Here is a 21192-nt window from a genome sequence, read left to right as displayed (position 1 = left end):
TGGGGCCGTTCAGGATCGAGGGCCCAGCTATGATACTGGTATTCTCGTTTGTTCAGACGCAACTGGACATAACTGAGCGCTTGGGATATCAGAATTCATCGGTGATTAGTCAACGATACAATGGCGTATCGGGCCTTCAGGGCCGACAACATCCAGTATGCACTACGATTAGTGGTCGAGAAAGAATTCGCCGAAGGTACTCGGAGCGTAGGCCAGTTTCGAGGCGGATAATAATCGTACGTACACGCATGTTCCATTAGAATAGTAACCACAGTAGATTCTCACTCTATGTTCGCTCATTCCATGCTTCTTTTGAAGGGCTTTATCACCGTTGATCCAATAGGATGGCTGATATCCCGGGCTCAGCCATCTTGATTGGAGTCCATCAACGAGTATGGAATGAGAGTCTACTACACTAGTCTCGTAATTTGATGAATTCACCGGGCGCTTGTCTATCTAATACATTCAGGGCGCCTGAAATGGCTGACAATACCTCTGGTATACATCAAGGAGAACCAAGGTACTTCTTCTCCTTTGAGATCAGCAGCGCATATAAAGTTCTCAGGATCGGCGTTGAGATGCCAAGCTCTCGTGCCTTGCGCAAAGGAGTCCCAATGATGACCTTGAAACCAATAGAGTCAGTAAAAAAAATCGATCAATCGCAAAAGCGTGTCGCGAAACGGCGCACCTCCGTCTCCATCGGTCTGTTGTTCGCGGCGTCAACTTGCATTGAACTGATCAATGGTTTGCCAGAGACTCGATCCATGAGCGTGTCTATTAGATCAAACGAAATATTCAGTCCGAGACCCTGGAGATGTAAAATCAGCAACGGGTAATCCGTTGTTTACGAAACTAGGCGCACCTGTGCTACTGTAATAACCTCCTTCATAACATCCCGCGATAGTGCTTCGGCGTCGGACGAAGATGTCAACCATTCAAGGGTGTTTGTATTGGTCAACGCAGTCAGGCTGTTCCATGCGCAATTCCTACAGTATCCGATTTGAAGAATCAGTTTGAGGGCCTGACGACTTGGTGTGGAAGAAATAGCTCACCATGTGACTTTCTCCCATCTTCGCTGTTGGATATTGTCGAGTAATTCGACTTCTAAACCACCATCAGTTAGATTGAGCCAATTTGTTCTAATCGTTTCTTTTCTAGGGCTAGATCTAGGTTGGAAGGGAAAAGTCCCATGTCATCTTTGACTCCTTGAAGATGATCTACCACACCAGGCTAACTTGAGTAGCTCCGATCCAAGTCTAGAAACTGGTCGTTAGGCGCGCACGGGAACAATATATAGCGAGGATACGAACCACGCAGCTAACAATGGTATTTTTAGGCCAGCGTGCACGAACCCCATCCTATCATACCCTATCAGTCAAATGATGACGTGCTGGCAGTGTGTGTGTGGGGAGGGGGGTACTTGCCTCGATACCCACGCCGTTCTGGATCATGACGATCGTCGTCACTTCTTCAGTTACAAATGGTTCGAGAAGCTCGGGTAGTGACGGCGACGAGTTCAAGAGGGCTTTGGTAGCGACAAGCACATATGTCCATACATCTGTACCTTGTGCATTCGAGCTAGAAACGACTGGTTGACATAGGAGTCAGTCATAAATGCTGTGCCAATATAGATTACACATCAAATGAGGACTTGCCTTTTTCGAAATTGACTTGAGAATCGCCGAATACAGAACGGTTATTCTGAGTCCCTATAATTAATTGTAATTTAGTCATATTCCTCCGCGACGGAGGTGGTCATACGACTTGCGTTCTGTCGGACAGACTCGATATTCGATCTCGCTACCGCAGAGACAGGTGTCCGGCACGGGTGAGTGCCAGCGCATGTACCGCTCCAATTCTGTCAAATGCACATGAGTGGCGAAATTCAATTTGTCTTATTCGTATGGTGCTTCAACTGACCCGCCAAGACCGAAAACCAAAAAGCGATCTTGCTGGCTCATGATGATCGTCAGGGAAATGAATAGAGGTCACGTGGTTTATCGGCGATGTCCTCTGTCTTTTACCGGTTGAACCGCCATTCGCCTCTTACTAGCATCATGGTGCATTTATACGCATTGGTATATCGGAATTCGAAGCCCACGCACTGGTTCTGATCTACCTGGCCCGATATTTCTCGTAAACGAGATTTTCGAGCTTAGCGCCTGGAACTCGGTTTGGATCGATGATACAATTGCGGCTGCGGTTTGATGCTTGAATTCTCGGAGCTAATCCAGTTGCGGGAAACGAAGTCGCTTGGCCCGCGCGGTGCTTTGAACCCCATAACCGGAGTCTGACAGCAACGGGTTTTCTTCTCAACACACTCGGCCTAGCGACGGGGACGAGACGATCCTTTGCGCCCTGGCGACGTTGGAGCATCAGCTTTTTTTTTTTTTTTCTTTTGCGCCAAGCATATGATCATTCGATCGAGGCTTTATAAAAGTGGGGGCATGTGGGGGATGCCGTTAACCAGATCACCCCACTGTTCTTTCTTACTCGGTCTGAGATCGAGTGTATTTTTTTTCTTGCCTTTCGTTCTTAGTCGTTCATCCTTCGACATTCTTTGGTGCCGCGCAGTACGTGCACTTATGTCTGACATATTATATTATCTGACTCTGGTTTTTATACAGCCTTCATCAAGCCGATCTTTCTTCTTTAAATAACTTTTCACAACTTCATCATGAAGGTCTCTGTCATTTCTATGCTCGTTTTGGGCGCATCTTCTACGATGGCCTTGCCATACTGGGCCAGCAACAAAACGCAAGTTACTTTTTTCACATGTCACTCACGCATATTCTCACATTTCTACAGCATGGTCTTGCGATTCGCCAGGAAGCAGGAGCCGGTAATGCCACAGATGCTCTTTCTTCCAGTGTCGGTGTACGTCCCGAGTCCCCCTCCCTCACTCATAAACGCATTATTGATTTGGCAAATGTAGGCTACCTCGACCGATACGACCATCGTCAACCCTACAGGCGGCGCCAGTGCCACTGACATTGCCACTGCGACCTCACCCGCCGCAACCGAATCCGCGGGCGTTTCTGCCACCGAAACCGGCGCAGTTCCTACCAGCACTGGAGCACCCGGTAACGGAAACGGAAATGGAACCGAGACCGCGACCGCGACTTCTCCCACAGCTCCTGTGCGTCCATTTCATATATTTCATCCATGATTTTGATTCATTTTTCTAATAACGGGTACACGTCTGCAGACCGAGACAGCTGCTCCCCCCGTCAGCAGCAATCCTGCCAATACGACTACTGGGGCTCCTGCCACCTCGACCGAGGCTGCTAATACTGGTGCTGTCACGGTTACGGTTACAAAGACTGTGGTACGTGCAGTTCGGGGTTTCTATGACGAGGTCGGTTGTGTTAAGGTGATGGTCTATAGACTCGTAACGCCCAAGCTACTGGAGGTGGAAAGGGAGGCAAGGGCGGAAAGGGTGGAAAAGGCGGGAAGGGTGGAAAGGACGGTAAAGGTGGAAAGGACGGCAAAGGTGGGAAGGACGGTAAGGGAGGTAAAGGAGGCAAGGGCGGTAATGGTGGAAATAACTCTACTACCACAGCGGTAAGTGCTCTTCTTTACCTCTTCTCAGACTTGGATCCAACCCATCGCCTATAGACCCAGTCTGCGACCTCCACGGCCATAAACGGCACTGCCACTGCCACCGCTACCGAGAGCGCCGCGACTTCAACAGCCATCGCTACCGAAACATCGGCTGCTGCCTCCGAGAGTTCTGCAGCCGGCACAGCCACAGGCACTGAGACCGGAGCTGCCCCCACTGCCAGCGCCACCGAGACCGCTGCTCCTGCGCCTGCTTCTTCTACCGGAGCCGGAGCCGCCCCGGCCGAGACGTCTGCCGCCGGCGCCAAGAAGCGCTCTTCCAACTGGGACCCTTCGACTCCCAAGATGATCAACAGGCGTTACTTCAAGAGTGCTCCTCCCCGCATGAGGACCGTCCGCTTTGCTCGCCAGCACCACGCTTAGATGTTTGCGGTGGTGATGGTACAGTAGCTTAACCTGTAGCATTATGTCGTTCCGTCCGCGCCGTGCGTTGGCGATTGTAGCGTTGTTGTTAGGTATTTTCGCATGGACTTTCAATAGATGTTGCGTTGTGAATTAGAGTCTGGGTGATTTGGGATTAGGCAAGCGTAGGGTCGGTTACGTACGCCGTCTAATCGGAAGATCATTCGATTGGGGACGTATTTGATGTATCAAATATTTCGCACGGTCATATTGCCCGACAGCTTATATATTTTTTCATTTCATTTCGTCCTCTTGGTTCCATCAAATTTCCGCATGGGGATGGATGCTTTGGCGGTTCCGTTGGTCTATGCCATATAAACTTACCTTGGCCAGATTTAGTTCCTTTCTTTTTCCTTGCAAATGCAAACATCTGGAAGATCTTTTGGCTAGCTCTTGGAGCTGCTCGAGACCATCATATTGGCCCTGGACTTTTAACGAGTTACCGATATAGCACACACCCACACATTAATATCCCAAAATCTCGCATACAGCACTCACAAGCATCAAGCTTTTAGAGTCGCCGACGAGCGGGATCGTCGGAAGTCTTGATTAGGTTTAGTAGTTCCCAAGTCACGTGAGTGATCTTCGTTCCAACGAAGACGACATCTACTCTACTTTTAGAATGGATCCAGGTTCGAGTTCGGTTCCAAGGTCGCCACCGTCTCTATCTAGCCCATCAGATAATCCGACGCCCTCATAATAAATCGCTGGCTCCAAATTTCCCTGAACGAAGCACCCGGCTATCACAATCTGTCTTATGAGTTGGTATTCATTCCTCTGGTACATATAGCCTGTTGGTATCGCTTCGCTGCGAGGAGAGACCGCTATCATGGCCGATAACTTGAATACTCGTACGATACAGTCACCCGGGGCAGGACCAAGTCGACCTCGACCTCCCGACATCTCTGTTCCGCCTTCACATCTCCCCATCGCACCCCTAGGCGTACGTCCCCGGACTCCTACACGCGCTTCGACCAGTGTCTATGAACAGTCTGAACTTGGCTCTTATCTACATCCCAACGCTGCCAGAGCTACGACTCCGACGGGCAAGAATGGTGCCGAATCAAATAGAGGGAGAAGAGGGTCAGCTGGCTCGATTGCGTCTAGTACGTATTGGCAGCGCAAAACAGGAGGAACAAATCGTTGACCGCTGGGTTTCACTGTCTAGTCACTTCAAAAATTACAGATCCAGGACGAGGTACGGGCTCTGAATCTCGTTTCTTCGCCTCTTAGTTTGATAACAGACTCGCCCGACAGGCTTCTTCTTTGTTCACTCTATTTGGCGAACGGACATCATCACATTTTGCAGGTACGTGCTTTGGTAAACAGCATTTGATCGATCAGTGTGATGTAACCATTTTTTGATAGCCATGTACGCGCCGATCCCTCATTAAGCAACGCCCGTATCACCCACGTTCAGGCCCGCAAATCTCGTCGCCTGCCATTTATGCACGAGTACCTGCTCATATTCTTTACCTCTGCCAATTCGCAGCGCTTTGTCATGCGTATTGACCGTCTTGGAAAAGTCAGTCTGGGATCTACAAGTGGGAACTCGGAGCTTGCGACGGATGCGGGTGCGGGTAATGCGATTCAAGAAGTGGGGATATATCATCTTCAAGATTCTCAGCATGGTATTGAGACTACTGCCAACGCCCCTTGGCTTGCAATGGATGGAGCCTGGGGGTCTCACCCGCTTGTTACGCTTGTTGCTTGGGACAAACTGAGCGAGGACAACAAGCAAGCGTCACATCACGTACAGACCGCAGTTTTTGGAATGATAGAGTATCCGAGACTGAAGGATGTGTCCGGATTGTTAGAGGGGATCCTACTTGAAATGCCCAATTAGTGAGTTCTAGTCTTTATCAAATTGATTCACTGACTGAAACGACTGTAAAGCCATCTCACAACGGCTAATTGTTACCTCATGACTCGATCTTCGCTTATACTCCTACATCGCTGCTACCCTGCTGCGTTTGCTTGTTACCTTGGCCCGCCGTCGGGTGAAATGATTTCTCCGTCTCTTTTAGCCGAACCTGTATGGGCCGGGCTACTTCGATGGTACTTGCCGTTCGTGGTGGTATTCTTTTTCGCCTACATTCCCTTGGTCATCCTCCTTCATGGGTTCCTGTGGACCAGCCTCATGTGCTTTGGGTCTTGCGACCAGGGCTCTCGGGCGCTAACCGCCGTGGCGTATGCTGTCCATTCGATTGTGGACGTTCCACTCCCTATCGGGATCATTCATAGCTACATGACTTCGCTCGAGGTGCAGACCAATCGGCTGGTGGTGAATATTTCTACGCAGTTTTTCAGAATACGCAACCCACAGGTCGAGTCGGTCCCTGCTTCAACTTCAAGGTGAGTAGAATGCATGCAGAGTCCAATGATAAGATGCTTACGATTTGTGTTTGTGTTACAGAAAGCCATTCGCTACGCTCATCGATGACGCCTGGCTCGTCCTCATTGGCTGGATCGTGCTCGGCACCTCATGTGGAATCTGTAAGCACCCCTTCAACTATCCCAACCCTCTTCATCTTTTTTTTTATACTTTTCATTCCACCAGTATTATTCATCTCGGCTGCAGCCGATTACGGAGCCCTGGCGGTATTCGTCATCCTTCTCATTGCCTCCATCTGGTTCAACTTCAGGTACGGGAGCGATGGCGCAGCGGATATTGTACTGGACCAGAGCGGCGACTTGGACAATTTCTTCGGGCCACCGCCGGCTATTGAGTTGCCTTCGTTTGCATAGGCACGGGTTGTATTCGTTTATTCAATTCGATCAAAGTTTAAATGAATGGTGATAATGAATAATTTAGTACCAGACATGACGGTGTTTTAACCCCCACCCATGACTTTCTTCAGTGGCGAACATCAAGTTTGGGCACTGTAGATGCCCAAGCACTCACCGAATTAAAGCCATCTTGCTGACCAAGGCAGAGGAGAGGGTTTCGTAAGGATGATGATCAAAATCAGGGTACCGTGTTCACTTTATGACCAAAATTAGTTCGAGTGGCAAACCATGATCAACTCGTTTCGCTTGTCACTGCTCCGGAACCGCGTTCTCCTCTCCAATTGCATCGCTCTGCAGCGCCCCCCTGTGTCACCTCTCATTAGTCACGTTCTACAAGCGATCAGATCTAGAATGATGTAGAGCTTTCACGAGTCGGCGAGCACAAACTCGCAACATCACGAACAAGGTTCGGGTGTCTTGGCGTCCCGGGGTTCGCCATGATGGAAAGGCGACTTGCCCGGTTCTTTGCTCGTAGATATATAAAGGGTCACCCGGATGAACGTGATTCCATCGTGATCTGTCTCTTTGACCCCCACATACCTATACCTAGGGTTTTTTTGGATACTCGATACTATTACTGAGAGCGTAGATCATAGTAAGCTGAATTTCAGTTTAAGTCGTCGCAACCGATGGTGGTTGGGTGTATACTCGGTCCTGACTTTTTGTATAGCACGTACCCATAGTCGATCGAGTTGTCCTGCCTGTTTTCATTTGATAAATCATACGGGGGATACCACTAAATGTGAGCGAAACATTGCGATAGAATACGATGTTATGGTTCGACTGACTAACGAATGATATTGAAGCAATAGCGTTAGGAGTATCATCAAATTCACGAAATCGTACTAAAGCAACCATACTATTCCACTTGACTCCAGATGGACGAATTAGGTGAGTTTCGAGATGACTGTTCTGTGCTTCCTATAGACGTTAACGAATTGGGGATATAGACTATGAAACCCTATGGGAGCAGGCAACATCCCACTGCGAACAGTTTCAGCAGCTCGGAACACTGACTGATCTTGAAAAGGCAATCGGTACGGAAGCCGCGCGATTGATCAAACTCCAAACGAGCATTCAGACTTGCCGACCCGACTTACTTACCTAGGGGCATGTTACGGTACCAGGTTTCAGGGGCTCGGAGACTTTGACGACCTGAAAAAATCGATCGAATGCTCTGTTCGTGCGCTAGATCTGACTCCTGATGATGATCCTGGTTTACCAGTGCAGCTGGGTAATTTAGCTGTATCATACATTGGGCGATATCAGTGCATGGGAGGACTGGACGACCTTGGGGAATCAATCGAATACTTTTCTCGTTCGCTTGAACTCACTCTTGAAGATGATCCAAACTACCGGAGCGGCATGGAAATCTAGGGATGTCGCACCACATTCGATATCAACGTTTGGAAGAGATCGATGATCTCGAGAAATCATCAAGCACTTATCTCTCGCATTTACACTCGCTCCCGATAGCCAAGAGGATCCGCCAGACCGTCATGCTGCCCTAGGATCCTTATATACCGAGCGATATCGACAAAGGAAGGAGTTTGATGACCTCGAAAAATCGATCAAACACTGTTCTCGCGCACTTGCACTCACTCCCGAGGGCCATCCAAAACTGTCCGATCGGCATGCGGATCTAGCCGCAGCATACAACGAAAAGTTTCGGCGTACAAGAGAACTCGAACATCTCGAGAAATCAATCGAACACGGCTCTCGCGCGCTCGCACTCACTCTCGACGGCCATCCCAAATTATCTGATTGGCATGGTAATCTGGGGGTGCTGTATAACGACAGTTATCGATACACAGGAAGGCTAGACGAGCTTGAAAAGTCAATCGAGCATTGTGATCATGCACTCGCGCTCACTACAGACGGCGACCCCAACTTATCAGACTGGCACAGCACCCTAGGGTCGTCTTATAATGATCGATATCAGCGCCTACGAGAGGTTCGGGATATAGAAAAGTCGATCGAACATTCTTCCTGCGCACTCGCGCTCACTCCCAATGGCATCCGCATTTGCACTATCGGCATTTTGAACTAGGGGTATCCTATGTCGATCGGTATCGCCGGGTAGGAGAAGTTCTCGACCTCGAGAAAGCGGTAGAACACTGCTCTTGCGCACTCGCACTTACTCCCGAGGGCCACCCGGACCTGCCAGGACGCCATTCTTATCTAGGGACTTCGTATGGGATTCGATATGGGCGTCTAGGAAGACTCGAGGACGTCGAGAAAGCCATCGAACACTTTTCCAGTGCACTTGCACTCACTCCCAACGGGCACGCAGAGTTGCCAGACCGGCATGCTGCTCTAGGCGTCTCATACGGTGATCGATATAGGCGCACGGGAGAGCTCGACGAACTCGACAAATCAATTGAGCACAGATCTCGTGCGCTCGAACTTACTCCCGATGACCACCCGGGTCTTCCACGCCGACATGCTGATCTAGGAGTGTCATACACTGATCGATATCGACGCATGGGAGAAATCGACGACCTCGAAAAAGCCATCGAATGCGACTCTTGTGCACTTGCGCTCACCTTTGATATCGACCCAGACTTGCCGCGCCGACATGCTGCTCTTGGACGGTCATATAGGCATCGATATGACCGCACGAGAGATTTAGCTGACCTTGAGAATATCATCAAGCACGACTCTCGTGCGCTTGCTCTCACTCCTGAAGACCACCCGGACCTAGCAGACAGACATAATGCTCTTGGGTTGGCATATAGCGATCTCTATCGGCACGTGGGAGGACTCGAAGACCTCGAGAGGTCGATTCAACACTTCTCTCGGGCGTTTTCACTCACTCTGAGAGACCATCCCGATCTGCCACACCGCCATGCCGCTCTGGGTATGTCATACGAGGATCGATATCTACGTATGGGACAAAAGGAGGACCTCGAGAAATCGAATGAACACTTGTCTCTTGCGCTTGCACTCACTACAGAAGGCCATCCAGATTTGCCCTTGCGACACTGTCAAAAGGCCATATCCTGCCACCTCCAATATCAACGTACACACGACTCGTCTTATTTGGACTCCTCCCTCGCTTCCTTCCGTAAGGCCTCTCAGCTTTCGAGTGGAGGGCCACGCGGTGTCTTTGATTATGCTCTACGCTGGGCGAATCTTGCATCTATGCATGAATATCTCAACCCGTTTGAAGCGTTCCGAGTCACAATCGATCTTCTGCCTCATTTCATTTGGCTTGGCGCCACTACCACCCAGCGTTACGAGGACCTGTTACTGGCCGAAAACATAGCAGTCCGAGCCGCCTCTGCTGCCATCCAGTCCTCTGAATATGATATAGCACTCGAATGGCTCGAGCATGCCCGATGTGTTGTGTGGAACCAGACCCTTATGCTTCGATCTCCTCTGGACGATCTTGCGGAATCCCACCCGGCGCTCGCCGCCCAGCTTCAGTCAGTCTCCAATCAGTTGAATCTCGCCAATTCCAGGTCTCCGACATCAGATTCAGGCTTTGAGCCTCCAGAAATTCGACATCGTTTGGCCAGGGAATATGAGGGCCTCTTGTCACAAACACGCACGTTGCCCGGGTTCGAGAACTTCCTCCAGCCGACAAAAGTCAACGACCTGATGCGCTCTGCTCGGAACGGCCCCGTTGTTGTCATCAACTGCCATGAAACTCGTTGCGATGCACTTATAATAATGCCTGGCGAAGACCACGTCCGCCATATTGCTCTTGCCAGCCTTACTGAGCAGAAAATGCGAGACACTTGCTCAGAAATGGAGAAATTGCTACAATTCCAGGGACTTCGACAGCGCGGACCCAGGCGTCCATTACAGGAGCAAGTACAAGACGTTGGTCCCATACTTGCCGTTCTTTGGTACGACATTGTCAAGCCCGTACTTGATCACCTGGGATACACGGTACGTTTGTTCAGATGCGAAAAAGGCAGCTTACTAAAATAAGCCCCGCAGAACAATGATTCTACAGAAAATCTTCCGCATATAACATGGTGCCCTACTGGTGCAGTCTCATTCCTTCCGTTACATGCCGCCGGGGACTATGAACAACCACGGTCAAGAGTGTTCGACTATGCTATATCTTCCTACACCCCAACGCTTGCTGCTCTACTCTCGTCTACTCCGACCGCACCGAATCGCACCCCTCGAGTACTTGCTATTGGCCAAACAGGCACACCTGGCTGTACTCCATTGCCTGGCACTAATACGGAGCTTTCGCATGTCAAGGCTCGTATGGAAGGTAAAGCAGAGTACTCACAACTCATCGACGATCAAGCCACTACCCAAGTCGTACTTGACGCGATGGAACAGCACGACTGGGTTCATCTCGCTTGCCACGCTCACCAAAGCGCCGCCGATCCAACCAGCAGTGGATTCTTCCTGCACGACGGCACCCTAGACCTCGTTGCCATCAACCGGCGATCGTTCAAGAACAAGGGACTCGCATTTCTGTCCGCCTGCCAGACTGCCACGGGCGACGAACAACTGCCGGACGAAGCGATCCATCTTGCGTCTGGGATGCTGATGGCTGGGTATCCGAGCGTAATCGCGACCATGTGGTCCGTGATGGACGAGGACGCGCCGTTTGTAGCGGACAGGGTGTATGCACAGCTGATGGAGAGTGGTATGATAGGAAATGGAGAGGCCGGGAGGGCGTTGCATGGTGCTGTTGCGGCGCTTCGCAATGAGGTCGGGGAGAAGAACTTTGCGCGATGGGTGCCGTATATTCATATAGGCTCGTAGCCCGGGCAGCATCAACTTTTTGGTGTGAAATTGATGGAACTGGGAATATATGCTATATTATGAAGCTTAATTGAGGCAAATAGAAATTGTCTGCTTGGATTTGATCTTTCAGTTGCTCGTTCTTGAAATGAAACATTGGTATTTCCTCCCAAAATAATGAGAGATTATATGAAAAATAACCATACAAGCTGGCTCAAACGATTCGTAGAGTTCATAGTGACCAAGTTGGATAGCGATATTGTAACGTATAAGGAATATTGAGTTTATATGTTTATCTGTCATTAACTTGATAAGTAATCTAGGCAAACTCGTTGCCGCGCACGGACCATTCATACACCACATATATTAATCATACGGAACTGAAAACCAGAAAGGTTGATTACAGTACAAGCTGGTGAAATTCGTCCTCCTAGGCCTTCCTTTCACCAGTGTTAATAAACGTACCTTACAATTACCGTAAGAAATGTTTGCTTCGTACGTCCTATGGGCGATCCACTACACCAGCTTTTGGACACTCATGTTAACCCACCCCTGAGATTAGTAGTGATTTATTCACGCGTGCATATGTCCTCAGATACAAGGGCACAGAGACCGCAACCTAACGCCAGTATAATAAATTACGCTTACAGGTCGTTTGGCAAGGTTTTCTTTCAACATAAATGTGCATACACAAAACATAACAAGGTAAATGGAAGTGGATAGGTGCATGAGGGTGGATAGCAACACACGACACTCGCGAGACAAAAAAAGTAATTGATACACGCAAGTGATAAAACCAAGCCCGTCTCGAATACGACCGATAAGAGGATAAAGGACGGGAGCGAGACGACCCCCTTCTCCAAAGAAGGCAAATCGTTTACTTGCCCTTCTTTTGGGGCTCGGCGGCCTTGGTCTTTTTGGTGCCGCGGAACTAGAGGCGGTGTGTATGAGATGGCGGATTGGGTGGGACGTATACGGATGAGACGAACCTTCTTTGACCTGTTCTTGCGTTCCTTGCGCAGCTTACGCGAAGCCTTCTCGATCTTGGTCTCGAGACCGGACTGGATCGCAATGTTAGGATGGGATAGTATGGGATCGAGCCGGAGGATCGAGACGTACCCGTACCAGCCTGTACCTGGGCTCGAATTTCCTCTGGGCCTCCTCAGAGTCGTAGATCAAGCCGAAACCGGTGCTGCGTCCACCACCAAAGACAGTCTTGAATCCGAAAGTGACCACTTGGGTCTTGTTGGTTTTGTAGATGGACTATTATCATGGAATAAGCAGGGATGTGGCACGTGCGGATGCAATAGGACGTACAGCAAGCTTCTCGGAGAGTTCGGCCTTGGAGACATTGGGCCTGTTGGGGTGGAGGACGTCCAATACGAATTGACGCCTCTGGAGGAGACGGTTGGTAATGAATTTGCGGGTGCGGAGGGTCACAGGTGCGTCCGACTGGAAGTGGAATAGTCAGCTCGAGCACGGAGACACGTACGCGTTGATTAAAGTATATGAATTTTTGTCCATCTATTTATCCATCCATCTTTCGTTCGCTCGTCCAATCCACCCACTCTTCCAGCATTTCTCATTCTTCTTTCCAAGTGCAGACTCTGTATGCTTGATAAATACGCATACTCACCATGATTGGGCTCTCTTGCTGCCTTTTGCTATGGGCTCACCGTCTCGATATGCGAAAGAGTGTGTCAACCGGAAACCAAACTGCTTCCGACGGTCCGATACGGTCCAAACACAAACACACAGAGTCACGCCACCCGATTACGTCACTGACCGCATTCGCAACCAATGAGCCCACGGCTGATCTTCGACCGTCATCTAACCCCAGATAAATCGAGATTGAATTAAGAACAGAGTCGATATCATGTCGACACGACAAGATTTTGCCTCGTTTACTGCGTATACTCCTCCACCGGATGCTCCTCACGAGGCTGGAACCTCCAAGTCGAAGCGCCCGTGGTTCCCTGCGCACCAGTCCTCAAACTTTGTACAGAATGTGCCAGGGCCCTCCACTGGGTCCTATCAGGTGTGTGGGTGTCCAATCTTGGCGCTAATAAATTGCAATGATAACCGGAATTTCTGTCATTTAATTATTGTCCCCAGGCTGGAGGCGTGCCCACGTTCGGAACATCAATGGGCGGCGGAGCCGGGCACGTGGAAGATCAGATGGGAGCGAACGAATGGGAGACGAGGTTTGGATGGAGGGTGGATGTTGAGGCGGCTGTTGCTTACTTGGGCGGTCCTATTACTGGTACGCTTGTTTCCTAGTTTGTGTGGATTGACCGAGGCTGGCCATCTACCGCCTGGCGACCGCACACTGTATCATGGTATAGAGCTGCGCCGACGGCCTACCGTTTCGTCGCTTTCGCCGAGCGACTCACTCGGGCACGGCCAGCCCCGATCATCCTAAAACGAATATTCAGTGCAACTTTAACACTAACTTGGATCACACCATACTTAGCTTTATTGCTCCTAATTATCGAAACAACCAACGACTTTGTTCGATTTCACGGTTCGTCCCATTACGCACTTGTGATCACTATTACGCAAGCTAATAATCCGATATACTCAGCATACCAATCCGCCTTGCTCATAACGCCCTTACTTCTCTTACGAGGGTTCATGGGATTGATCTTCCCTTCATGGCTGCAATTTATATCAACCATGTCGATCGTCATTGCAGGACTATACATGGCGTATGTCCCGATTATCCTTTGTCCATGTTCTCATTATTAAATCGATGTTGTACAGGTTCCGGGCATTTAAAGATGCAAATGGTGCTGGCCTGGCCCGATATCAACTTCCGTATATCGGGATATTGGCCGAGCGATGGCTTGGAGAAGAGTAGATATTGTTCGCTTTTTGGGTAGAGTTAATAAACTTCCTTTTATATATGTCGCTAGTAAGCTGCGCACTTGAGATTCGCTCGGTTCTGAATCATTCTCAGCTTTATTGTGTATCCTAATGGTTGAAAGCAATGATACCCCATTACATAGAAGTAATTGATCACGAAAGTCTGGGTCCGCCTCGTGCCGAGAGATCAGGCTAATATGAAAGCAAGCGAGCTGTATAACTGAAGAATTACAGATACGGCTAGCTGAATCTGCACATAATCCCCAACCCATTGATCTGATTTCCGATTCTAAACAGAACATTAATATTTCCCATCATAAATTAATTTGAAATTCTTGCGTGGGACTAACGAGGATAATTAAACTTGGCGAGAGTCAATTTCAAATCTCTTGCCGCTTGGCGATTGCTCTAGTCGGGCATCCAACTGAAAACGGGACTACTAGCAAGGACGGGGCCGCCGGTCCAGCCGAATCCTTGCGGTGTACAGGCTCCCTTTTTTCACTTATAATCGTCTGCGGCTCACCCACCTAATACCACGGGGCACACCAACGCTCAACACGTCTCCGGTATCCTCCGACTACACTATCAATGTTATGCGAATACCAGATTTTGTGTGTATTTATAAAACAAATTACTGAGTGTCCGACGCTTCGAGTGAGATAGGGCGTATCCCTGGGGTCCGGGACAGGATTTCTCATCGCATCACGTCGACCAGAGCGAGATATTATCGGATGGTACTCCCCGGAATGGAAACGAAGCATAGACAAGAATCTTGTATCTTAAACTGCAGAGCACGAGGGGAGAAGAGAACAAGTTTGAGATGGGTGACTAGGGTCGAGGTGCTCCCGCAACCGAGTACGGATTCAGCGGCAAGGCTATGATTGGTACAGATATCTCTGAAACGATACGAATATATGCGCTCGTTCCCCCGGACTCGTCTGTCGTTTTATACACAGCCTCTTCCGTTCCTCATTCAATATCTTTAAGTTCCTATCAAGTCTTGGCGTCCTCAATGGAGCAAGACTAGAATGGATCCACGGCCAGCGCGAATTATCTCTGACGGACACAAGGTGAAAGAACGATCAATTGTGTAAAGCGGTAAGTGGACAGAGCCTTAATCTGGAAATCACAATGATCCATAAGCACTGGGTTTATTGTTCTGGTGACAAACCCGGTATCGATACCGGTGTCTGTGTGACCAGTATAATAGATTCTTATGATATCCTATGCTCCTCAGATCACCATGCTGGTCACACTTTTGGCTAGGCAATGCTCTCTCAGTGTGCTAGAACTCCTGAGCTCAAATCGCGAAAACGTGCGCATGATCTGATCGCGAATAGTTGTAAATTTCGTGTTGTGGATCGGTACGCAATATGCACACTACCGACAGACCAAAACCCTCTATCCTACTAATCAATTACCGCATGCATGACGTCGTTCGGGGAGTGTTCGAGTTCCTCACGGATAGTAAAGCGCGATGAGCGGTTCGTAATGTTCGCCGCTTCCATTTATAATCATTTTAGATCACACCCCTGTCCCTTCTTTCACCTTTATCTGACGTGCTATGTCTCCAATGATCGGTGAATCATGGCTATCGTGGGTACCAATTTTACTATCAGCATGGTTAGCTAGGATCACCAGTCCTTTAACCCTCGAGATTGACAGGTAGCTCGGAGAAATGCTTCCGTGCATAGTTGTAGATCGAAGAATCCAGACGTCGATCTCACAGAAAGTCCGAACTAAAATACGTTTCCTGTCATCAGAATGTCATGGATATTGGTCCATCAAAAAGCTGATTTGTATCCCTGGATCTGTACGGCAGTATATATAGTTGCCAGCTCTGAAGAGGTTACCAACGCAAACCCTAAAGGGGTCGCCGTACAGCGGTTCATAGATACGCAACCAGCTGTATTTTACTCCCCGACCATTTTACCCCGCCACCTCTGTTTGACATTTGCTCCCCAGTCATTCTTCCCATGCGTTGTATTCTCTCATTTGTTGTTTTGTACTGTACGATCTTGACAGCACTTGCTGTCCCAATATCCCCCCCACCAGTACCAGATCTTAAACAAACCGACCCAACCGAGGGCTACGCATATATCAAGTACGCCAATGTCGCCCTCAAAGTCCTGGCTAGCAAGTTGACCCCCCAGTTTGCGTTTTAGTGATATTCATCTTGCACCAGAAGACTCAACTGGTGCCAGGCTACTCTCCGGCTCATCGAGCCCAGGGGCTGTCTATCGCCATGGGGATGTGATCCACGGCTATAGCGATTACCAACAACCTTTGCACTATGCCAGGTAACCTCTCCTTGGCTTGGCAGCACAGGCAGCTCTAACAAAACTTGCTTAGTGTAACGTCCAGGGTGGCGAGGACAATATTTGTGAGTTCCGTGTTACACGTAGACAAATCTGTTCTAACTAACGTTGAATAGTCGCTGTCACCATCACAGTCTGGGACGCCCTTGCCATTGAGTTCACAGCGTCTTCCGGGTGTGTGGCGAGTAACTGTGATGACACCTCGGCCCACATCTCAAGCAATGTCAACGCCACCGATGTCCCCACAGGCCACTGATTCCTTACCTCATAGCCTATTACCTACTCCTTGATTAGTAATACACACAACCTTCTACGTACTCCTACATCCATATTTCCACTCCGATCAGAATCATCGAACATCACCTCCTCCATCACATATGTACTAAATTCAATAAACACTTGTTTTGATTGATTTATCAAGCATTGATAAATACTCAAAAAGGCAGTTTCAGACGGTCCCACACTTTGAGGGCGAGGTTAATCTAGATATATTTGAAATATGACAAAACGATTTCAGAGGGAAGAAAATGGTGACCGTAAAGACTGGGAGAGTATGATAACTTTGGCTTAAGTTATGAATTTGGAGTTCATTAATAAATGATAATGGCTTCATTAGGCCCACGGATTGGGATGGCAGTTTGAATATGAACATGTACAGCTTAGTGATCAATCGAGAAGGCATATACTGACGCAGATGGAAGTTCAACACAGTGAAATGCGCATTGGCTCATGTGATTCGCTATATTGTTCAATAGTTGTGCTGCGTTGCATTCACACAGACTTACATAACCCGGAGCGCCAGCGTTTACTGATATCCAAGTATGCCATAATCATCTGCCTCGATCATACCATATCATGATCAGGTACGCGCTGACCTCTCCATAGCAGAAAGCCTATGTTAACCCAAAAAAGAATTATGGGTATGATTATTGAGGTAACATGACCAAGCGTGGGTCCGGGAGCCCAAGGCTTGACCACAGTATCTCAAATTTAGTAGCCATGGTGCCTCAGGCTTATCGCAGAGTTCCCCTGCAGATCGGGGTACATATACATAGAGATCCAATTCCACTCCAACGTTCATTCCAATCCCCGTCTACTTCAATCCCGTCTAGAGAAATTTATTAAGTGACTAGTTTTATAGAAGCACTCAGTCTTCCCCGAAGTCATAAATTAATATATTGAAAATGCTCCTTGACAAGCAGTTGCATTTCTACGCACGTGGGGTTCAAAAGTACGTGGCTCCTTCGAGAAAGTATCGCGCTCACCGCCGAATGTTTTGAACCATACAGCGATACTACTGTAATGCTAGCGTTCGAGCCCCGTCAATCGTCAAAACTGTATGAAGATTATTTTCCGGTTGTATGGAGTAAGCCAATCGAAGGTTGGAAGTATACTGCAAGTCTGACAACCGAACAAGAGGTGTTCACTTTCCGCAAGCAAGGTCATCCTAAGAAAACAGTCCGATATACACCCCGCGTTGCCTTCGCGTACGCTCAAGCCGTATGTTATTTTAGCTGAGTATATGCGCACTAGTAACGTTGTAAACTAGGACCATAATAGCCTGGTAGAATGTGCTGGCTGGGTGGAAATACGCGTGAGTAGTTATACTTGCAACTAAGTAGTATATGCGTTTAATTATACATTAGGATGATATCAATAATGGCACGAGCCCTATGGGACGCAACAATGCCAGCGGACCCGGGACTATGCGTGCTTATTGCAAGAATGGTTCCAAACGCCGTGCAGATTTGAGTATAGGTGCATAAATCTACCTTTGGGGCGTGCATGCATGCCATCAACAGACTGATAAACGTTTTTCTTAGGTCTTCTAAAGGGTGACCGAATTATCAACATTATGAGCCAATATGTTTATGGCCTGGTGTCGAGTATGTAGAGGTCCCACAAGACACATAGTCAAGCTAATCTCAACCTAGGTCAAGATCTGACATCATTGCTCACTTTAAGCCAATAGTCTCAGCATACGTGACCCGCGATTACAAGGGTGCGTACACCCATAGAGTGGCGGGACCGAGAAACCACCATATTCTAATATGATACACGATATAGTCAACGAGATGATACACCGCAAAGTTGAGGCTGATGCCATATGGACCCAAAACCTTGATCAGATTGACGACATTACGGGATGGAATCTTACAGAGGATCCCATCACTGGCAAATTCTCAATTGAGCGCACTAGTACTTGGTAATGCATGGACTCTCAACATCTATTCGTATTTAGTTTTCATTGCCCCCCATCGTCAAGCATCCAATCTCCTTTGATACAGTTTGATACACGTATTTTCCAAGTTATTATTAAAGAAATTTACCGTCACTTCTTGTTGCGTGCACGATGGTATATGATTGAAGGTGAAGGATACACAAAATATGCGATACATCCCTATAAAAACAACAGTATCAGATAGAACAACTAGAAATTCGATTTTTTGTGGATGATATCCGGGTCTTCTTGGTACTCTTCTGCGCTGATCCACATCTAGGAGATAGTCAATAACTGACTCGGTCTAGAAACGTGGGGGGACGTACCTTTTTGAACGTACTCAATCCAGCCAAAATAGATCCTCCAATCCATGTAGAATATTTTCGTTCCGGAGGCGCATAAATCTTAATCTTCACATCTTTCAATGCAAGTTTCTTCACCTCGTTCAGTAATCGATCTCCGAACCCTAAATAAGTCGCGTTTAAATTCGTACGTAACTCTCGTTAATTGTCGGCTCGTCACCACTCACCTTTGCACAGTGTCGAACCCCCGCTCAGCACGATGTTCGTAAATAGATTCTTTCGTAAATCGAGATCCACTCGGTTCACGGAGTCCACCACTACTTGGTGTACCCCTGCGTACTCTTGTCCAATTAACTCAGGATTAAATAATATTTCTGGTGCTTTGAATCGCTCGGGTCCCAGCTACTTTGTTTATCAAGACACACTCGTACAAGATACATTGAATGACTGACCTGCACCGCGTTCCCGTCCGGTAGCTTAAATTCTTCCCATCTGCCTCCAACTTCCTTTTCCTCTTTCGCAGGGTTCAATGCAACGTAACAACACTTTTCCTTTATTGTCCTTACGACCTCGCGCTCAGCTGTAGTGTGTAGGTTGTGTCCGGCTTTCCGTAGTAGGAGCTGAAGGTGGTCTGTGACATCTCTACACTCTGAAATAGGTAAGATGACTAAGAAAGGTTAAGAGAAACGTACCGCCCGGCGACATCCACCCTTCGGATCGCGTGGGGCATCGAGAATCCCTCAAAAACGGGGACCGCGTGGGTGACACCATCCCCCGAGTCAAGTACTATTCCCGTCGTTCGGCCAGATGCATACCTGGATCTAGATCAGCGTACATCTCCTACAAATAGGCCAATAAACAGACAAGCTAAGGACGGCCTGGACGCTAGTGTATAATGCTGGTACATTAAACGTGTCGAAAAAGATTTGGGCGGCAACGTCTCGGTTCGCGCGAGGATTGAGTGGTGCTTCAGTTAATAGTACAGGGTGCTGTACTTTTCTCCTCAATTTACTGTGACCAACGCGAAGAAAGATTGGGGGTGTACTTACCTCCTCACTCAGAGTGCCTAATTCCTCAGTATAAACCCAGCTCCATATCCTCTCCATATCATCCCAATCGGTGACAATTCCGTGTTCAATTGGATATTTAATCTTAAGTAGGCCTCTATATTCTTGAGCTCGTCGGCCAATAAATGTGTCGCCTTCGAGCGCGCCAGCCATTACGCGCGGGTGTTTTGGTCGACCGACGCTAATAAAAGGTCGATATTACTTGAAATTGAACAGAAAGCAAAGAGCTCACAAAGAAGGGAAGAAGCACTTTGGATGATCTTGGCCTGCAAATCCAGCTTTCATAGTTCCCGACCCCTAGCATAGTGTTAGTTGTTTAAATATATCGGGCCGACTGCGCGTGGCTTACATTGTCGATAACAACAGGCTGGTTGGTCAATACATCATCATACTCTGCCGACATCTCCTCTAGTCTATGGTGTCGTATAAGACGCTCTAAATTAGGGTTATGTACGCGTCGTGGTCGTAACGGTAGGTTATCACGTGATCTCTCCCTCCTTCGGCGCTCCTGCTTTCGACGATCACTGCAAGGATGACTGGCAAGTCTGTATGGATGATTTGGCTGGCTTTTGTTGGAATTATTTTTGCTACCGGGGTCAGCTGTTAAACAGACTAGCTTAAGAATATTGGGGAACTCATGCTGCACTTGCGAAATCTCAGGTTCAGGCAGATTTGATTGGCAACAGCAAGGATATTATGAATTTCTGTAAATGTGAGTGCCCATATTGACTTGATACGTCTTTATCCGTGTTTAAGGTCTGATTTGAGACTAAATGTGATAGGCATCTGTTTCTCAAATTACACGATTCTTCCAATCTACCACCCAACAACCGACAAACCGTGTCTCTCATGTACAAAACAATGGTGTCTCGACCAAAAGCTAGACATTT

The 21192-nt window shown here is 48.3% G+C and overlaps 9 protein-coding genes across 9 annotated transcripts; 6 read left to right on the top strand and 3 right to left on the bottom strand.

The window, feature by feature from the left end:
* Positions 1-505: 505 nt before the first annotated feature.
* On the bottom strand, positions 506-1961 carry RhiXN_00087 (2-dehydropantoate 2-reductase; the record flags this gene model as incomplete). Its single annotated transcript, XM_043319906.1, has 10 exons — positions 506-622; positions 689-808; positions 863-986; positions 1053-1104; positions 1236-1256; positions 1311-1317; positions 1368-1588; positions 1637-1709; positions 1849-1858; positions 1921-1961. 10 exons carry the CDS (start codon positions 1959-1961, stop codon positions 506-508), a joined length of 786 nt encoding a protein of 261 aa, XP_043178918.1.
* A 716-nt stretch (positions 1962-2677) lies between these two features.
* On the top strand, positions 2678-3984 carry RhiXN_00086 (uncharacterized protein; the record flags this gene model as incomplete). Its single annotated transcript, XM_043319905.1, has 6 exons — positions 2678-2761; positions 2809-2877; positions 2936-3139; positions 3209-3328; positions 3388-3564; positions 3619-3984. The coding sequence occupies 6 exons, from the start codon at positions 2678-2680 to the stop codon at positions 3982-3984; spliced, it is 1020 nt and encodes a 339-aa protein (XP_043178917.1).
* Positions 3985-4852: 868 nt separating this feature from the next.
* On the top strand, positions 4853-6771 carry RhiXN_00085 (uncharacterized protein; the record flags this gene model as incomplete). Its single annotated transcript, XM_043319904.1, has 7 exons — positions 4853-5129; positions 5192-5221; positions 5281-5332; positions 5392-5868; positions 5920-6378; positions 6440-6519; positions 6584-6771. 7 exons carry the CDS (start codon positions 4853-4855, stop codon positions 6769-6771), a joined length of 1563 nt encoding a protein of 520 aa, XP_043178916.1.
* A 920-nt stretch (positions 6772-7691) lies between these two features.
* Positions 7692-11550, top strand: RhiXN_00084 (CHAT domain protein; the record flags this gene model as incomplete). The annotated part of the gene is made up of 6 exons (XM_043319903.1): positions 7692-7704; positions 7764-7850; positions 7922-8081; positions 8290-8730; positions 8781-10710; positions 10762-11550. 6 exons carry the CDS (start codon positions 7692-7694, stop codon positions 11548-11550), a joined length of 3420 nt encoding a protein of 1139 aa, XP_043178915.1.
* Positions 11551-12406: 856 nt separating this feature from the next.
* Positions 12407-13115, bottom strand: RhiXN_00083 (ribosomal protein S24e; the record flags this gene model as incomplete). The annotated part of the gene is made up of 5 exons (XM_043319902.1): positions 12407-12460; positions 12519-12590; positions 12649-12792; positions 12847-12981; positions 13098-13115. The coding sequence occupies 5 exons, from the start codon at positions 13113-13115 to the stop codon at positions 12407-12409; spliced, it is 423 nt and encodes a 140-aa protein (XP_043178914.1).
* Positions 13116-13405: 290 nt separating this feature from the next.
* On the top strand, positions 13406-14389 carry RhiXN_00082 (uncharacterized protein; the record flags this gene model as incomplete). The annotated part of the gene is made up of 5 exons (XM_043319901.1): positions 13406-13567; positions 13645-13792; positions 14003-14053; positions 14114-14237; positions 14293-14389. The coding sequence occupies 5 exons, from the start codon at positions 13406-13408 to the stop codon at positions 14387-14389; spliced, it is 582 nt and encodes a 193-aa protein (XP_043178913.1).
* A 1981-nt stretch (positions 14390-16370) lies between these two features.
* RhiXN_00081 (uncharacterized protein) lies at positions 16371-16968 on the top strand (the record flags this gene model as incomplete). The annotated part of the gene is made up of 4 exons (XM_043319900.1): positions 16371-16498; positions 16560-16647; positions 16747-16777; positions 16829-16968. 4 exons carry the CDS (start codon positions 16371-16373, stop codon positions 16966-16968), a joined length of 387 nt encoding a protein of 128 aa, XP_043178912.1.
* A 928-nt stretch (positions 16969-17896) lies between these two features.
* On the top strand, positions 17897-18922 carry RhiXN_00080 (uncharacterized protein; the record flags this gene model as incomplete). The annotated part of the gene is made up of 8 exons (XM_043319899.1): positions 17897-17943; positions 18002-18078; positions 18130-18212; positions 18262-18306; positions 18359-18470; positions 18536-18598; positions 18685-18714; positions 18780-18922. The coding sequence occupies 8 exons, from the start codon at positions 17897-17899 to the stop codon at positions 18920-18922; spliced, it is 600 nt and encodes a 199-aa protein (XP_043178911.1).
* Positions 18923-19143: 221 nt separating this feature from the next.
* RhiXN_00079 (actin) lies at positions 19144-20705 on the bottom strand (the record flags this gene model as incomplete). The annotated part of the gene is made up of 9 exons (XM_043319898.1): positions 19144-19209; positions 19260-19399; positions 19463-19637; positions 19688-19877; positions 19928-20050; positions 20100-20224; positions 20285-20483; positions 20535-20599; positions 20652-20705. The coding sequence occupies 9 exons, from the start codon at positions 20703-20705 to the stop codon at positions 19144-19146; spliced, it is 1137 nt and encodes a 378-aa protein (XP_043178910.1).
* Positions 20706-21192: the final 487 nt, after the last annotated feature.

The sequence above is a fragment of the Rhizoctonia solani genome, chromosome 4, assembly GCF_016906535.1.
Source record: "Rhizoctonia solani chromosome 4, complete sequence".
NCBI classification, from domain to species: Eukaryota; Fungi; Basidiomycota; class Agaricomycetes; order Cantharellales; family Ceratobasidiaceae; genus Rhizoctonia; species Rhizoctonia solani.
The sequence above is the reverse complement of the archived record's forward strand: the minus strand, read 5'-3'. Positions and strand labels throughout refer to the sequence as shown.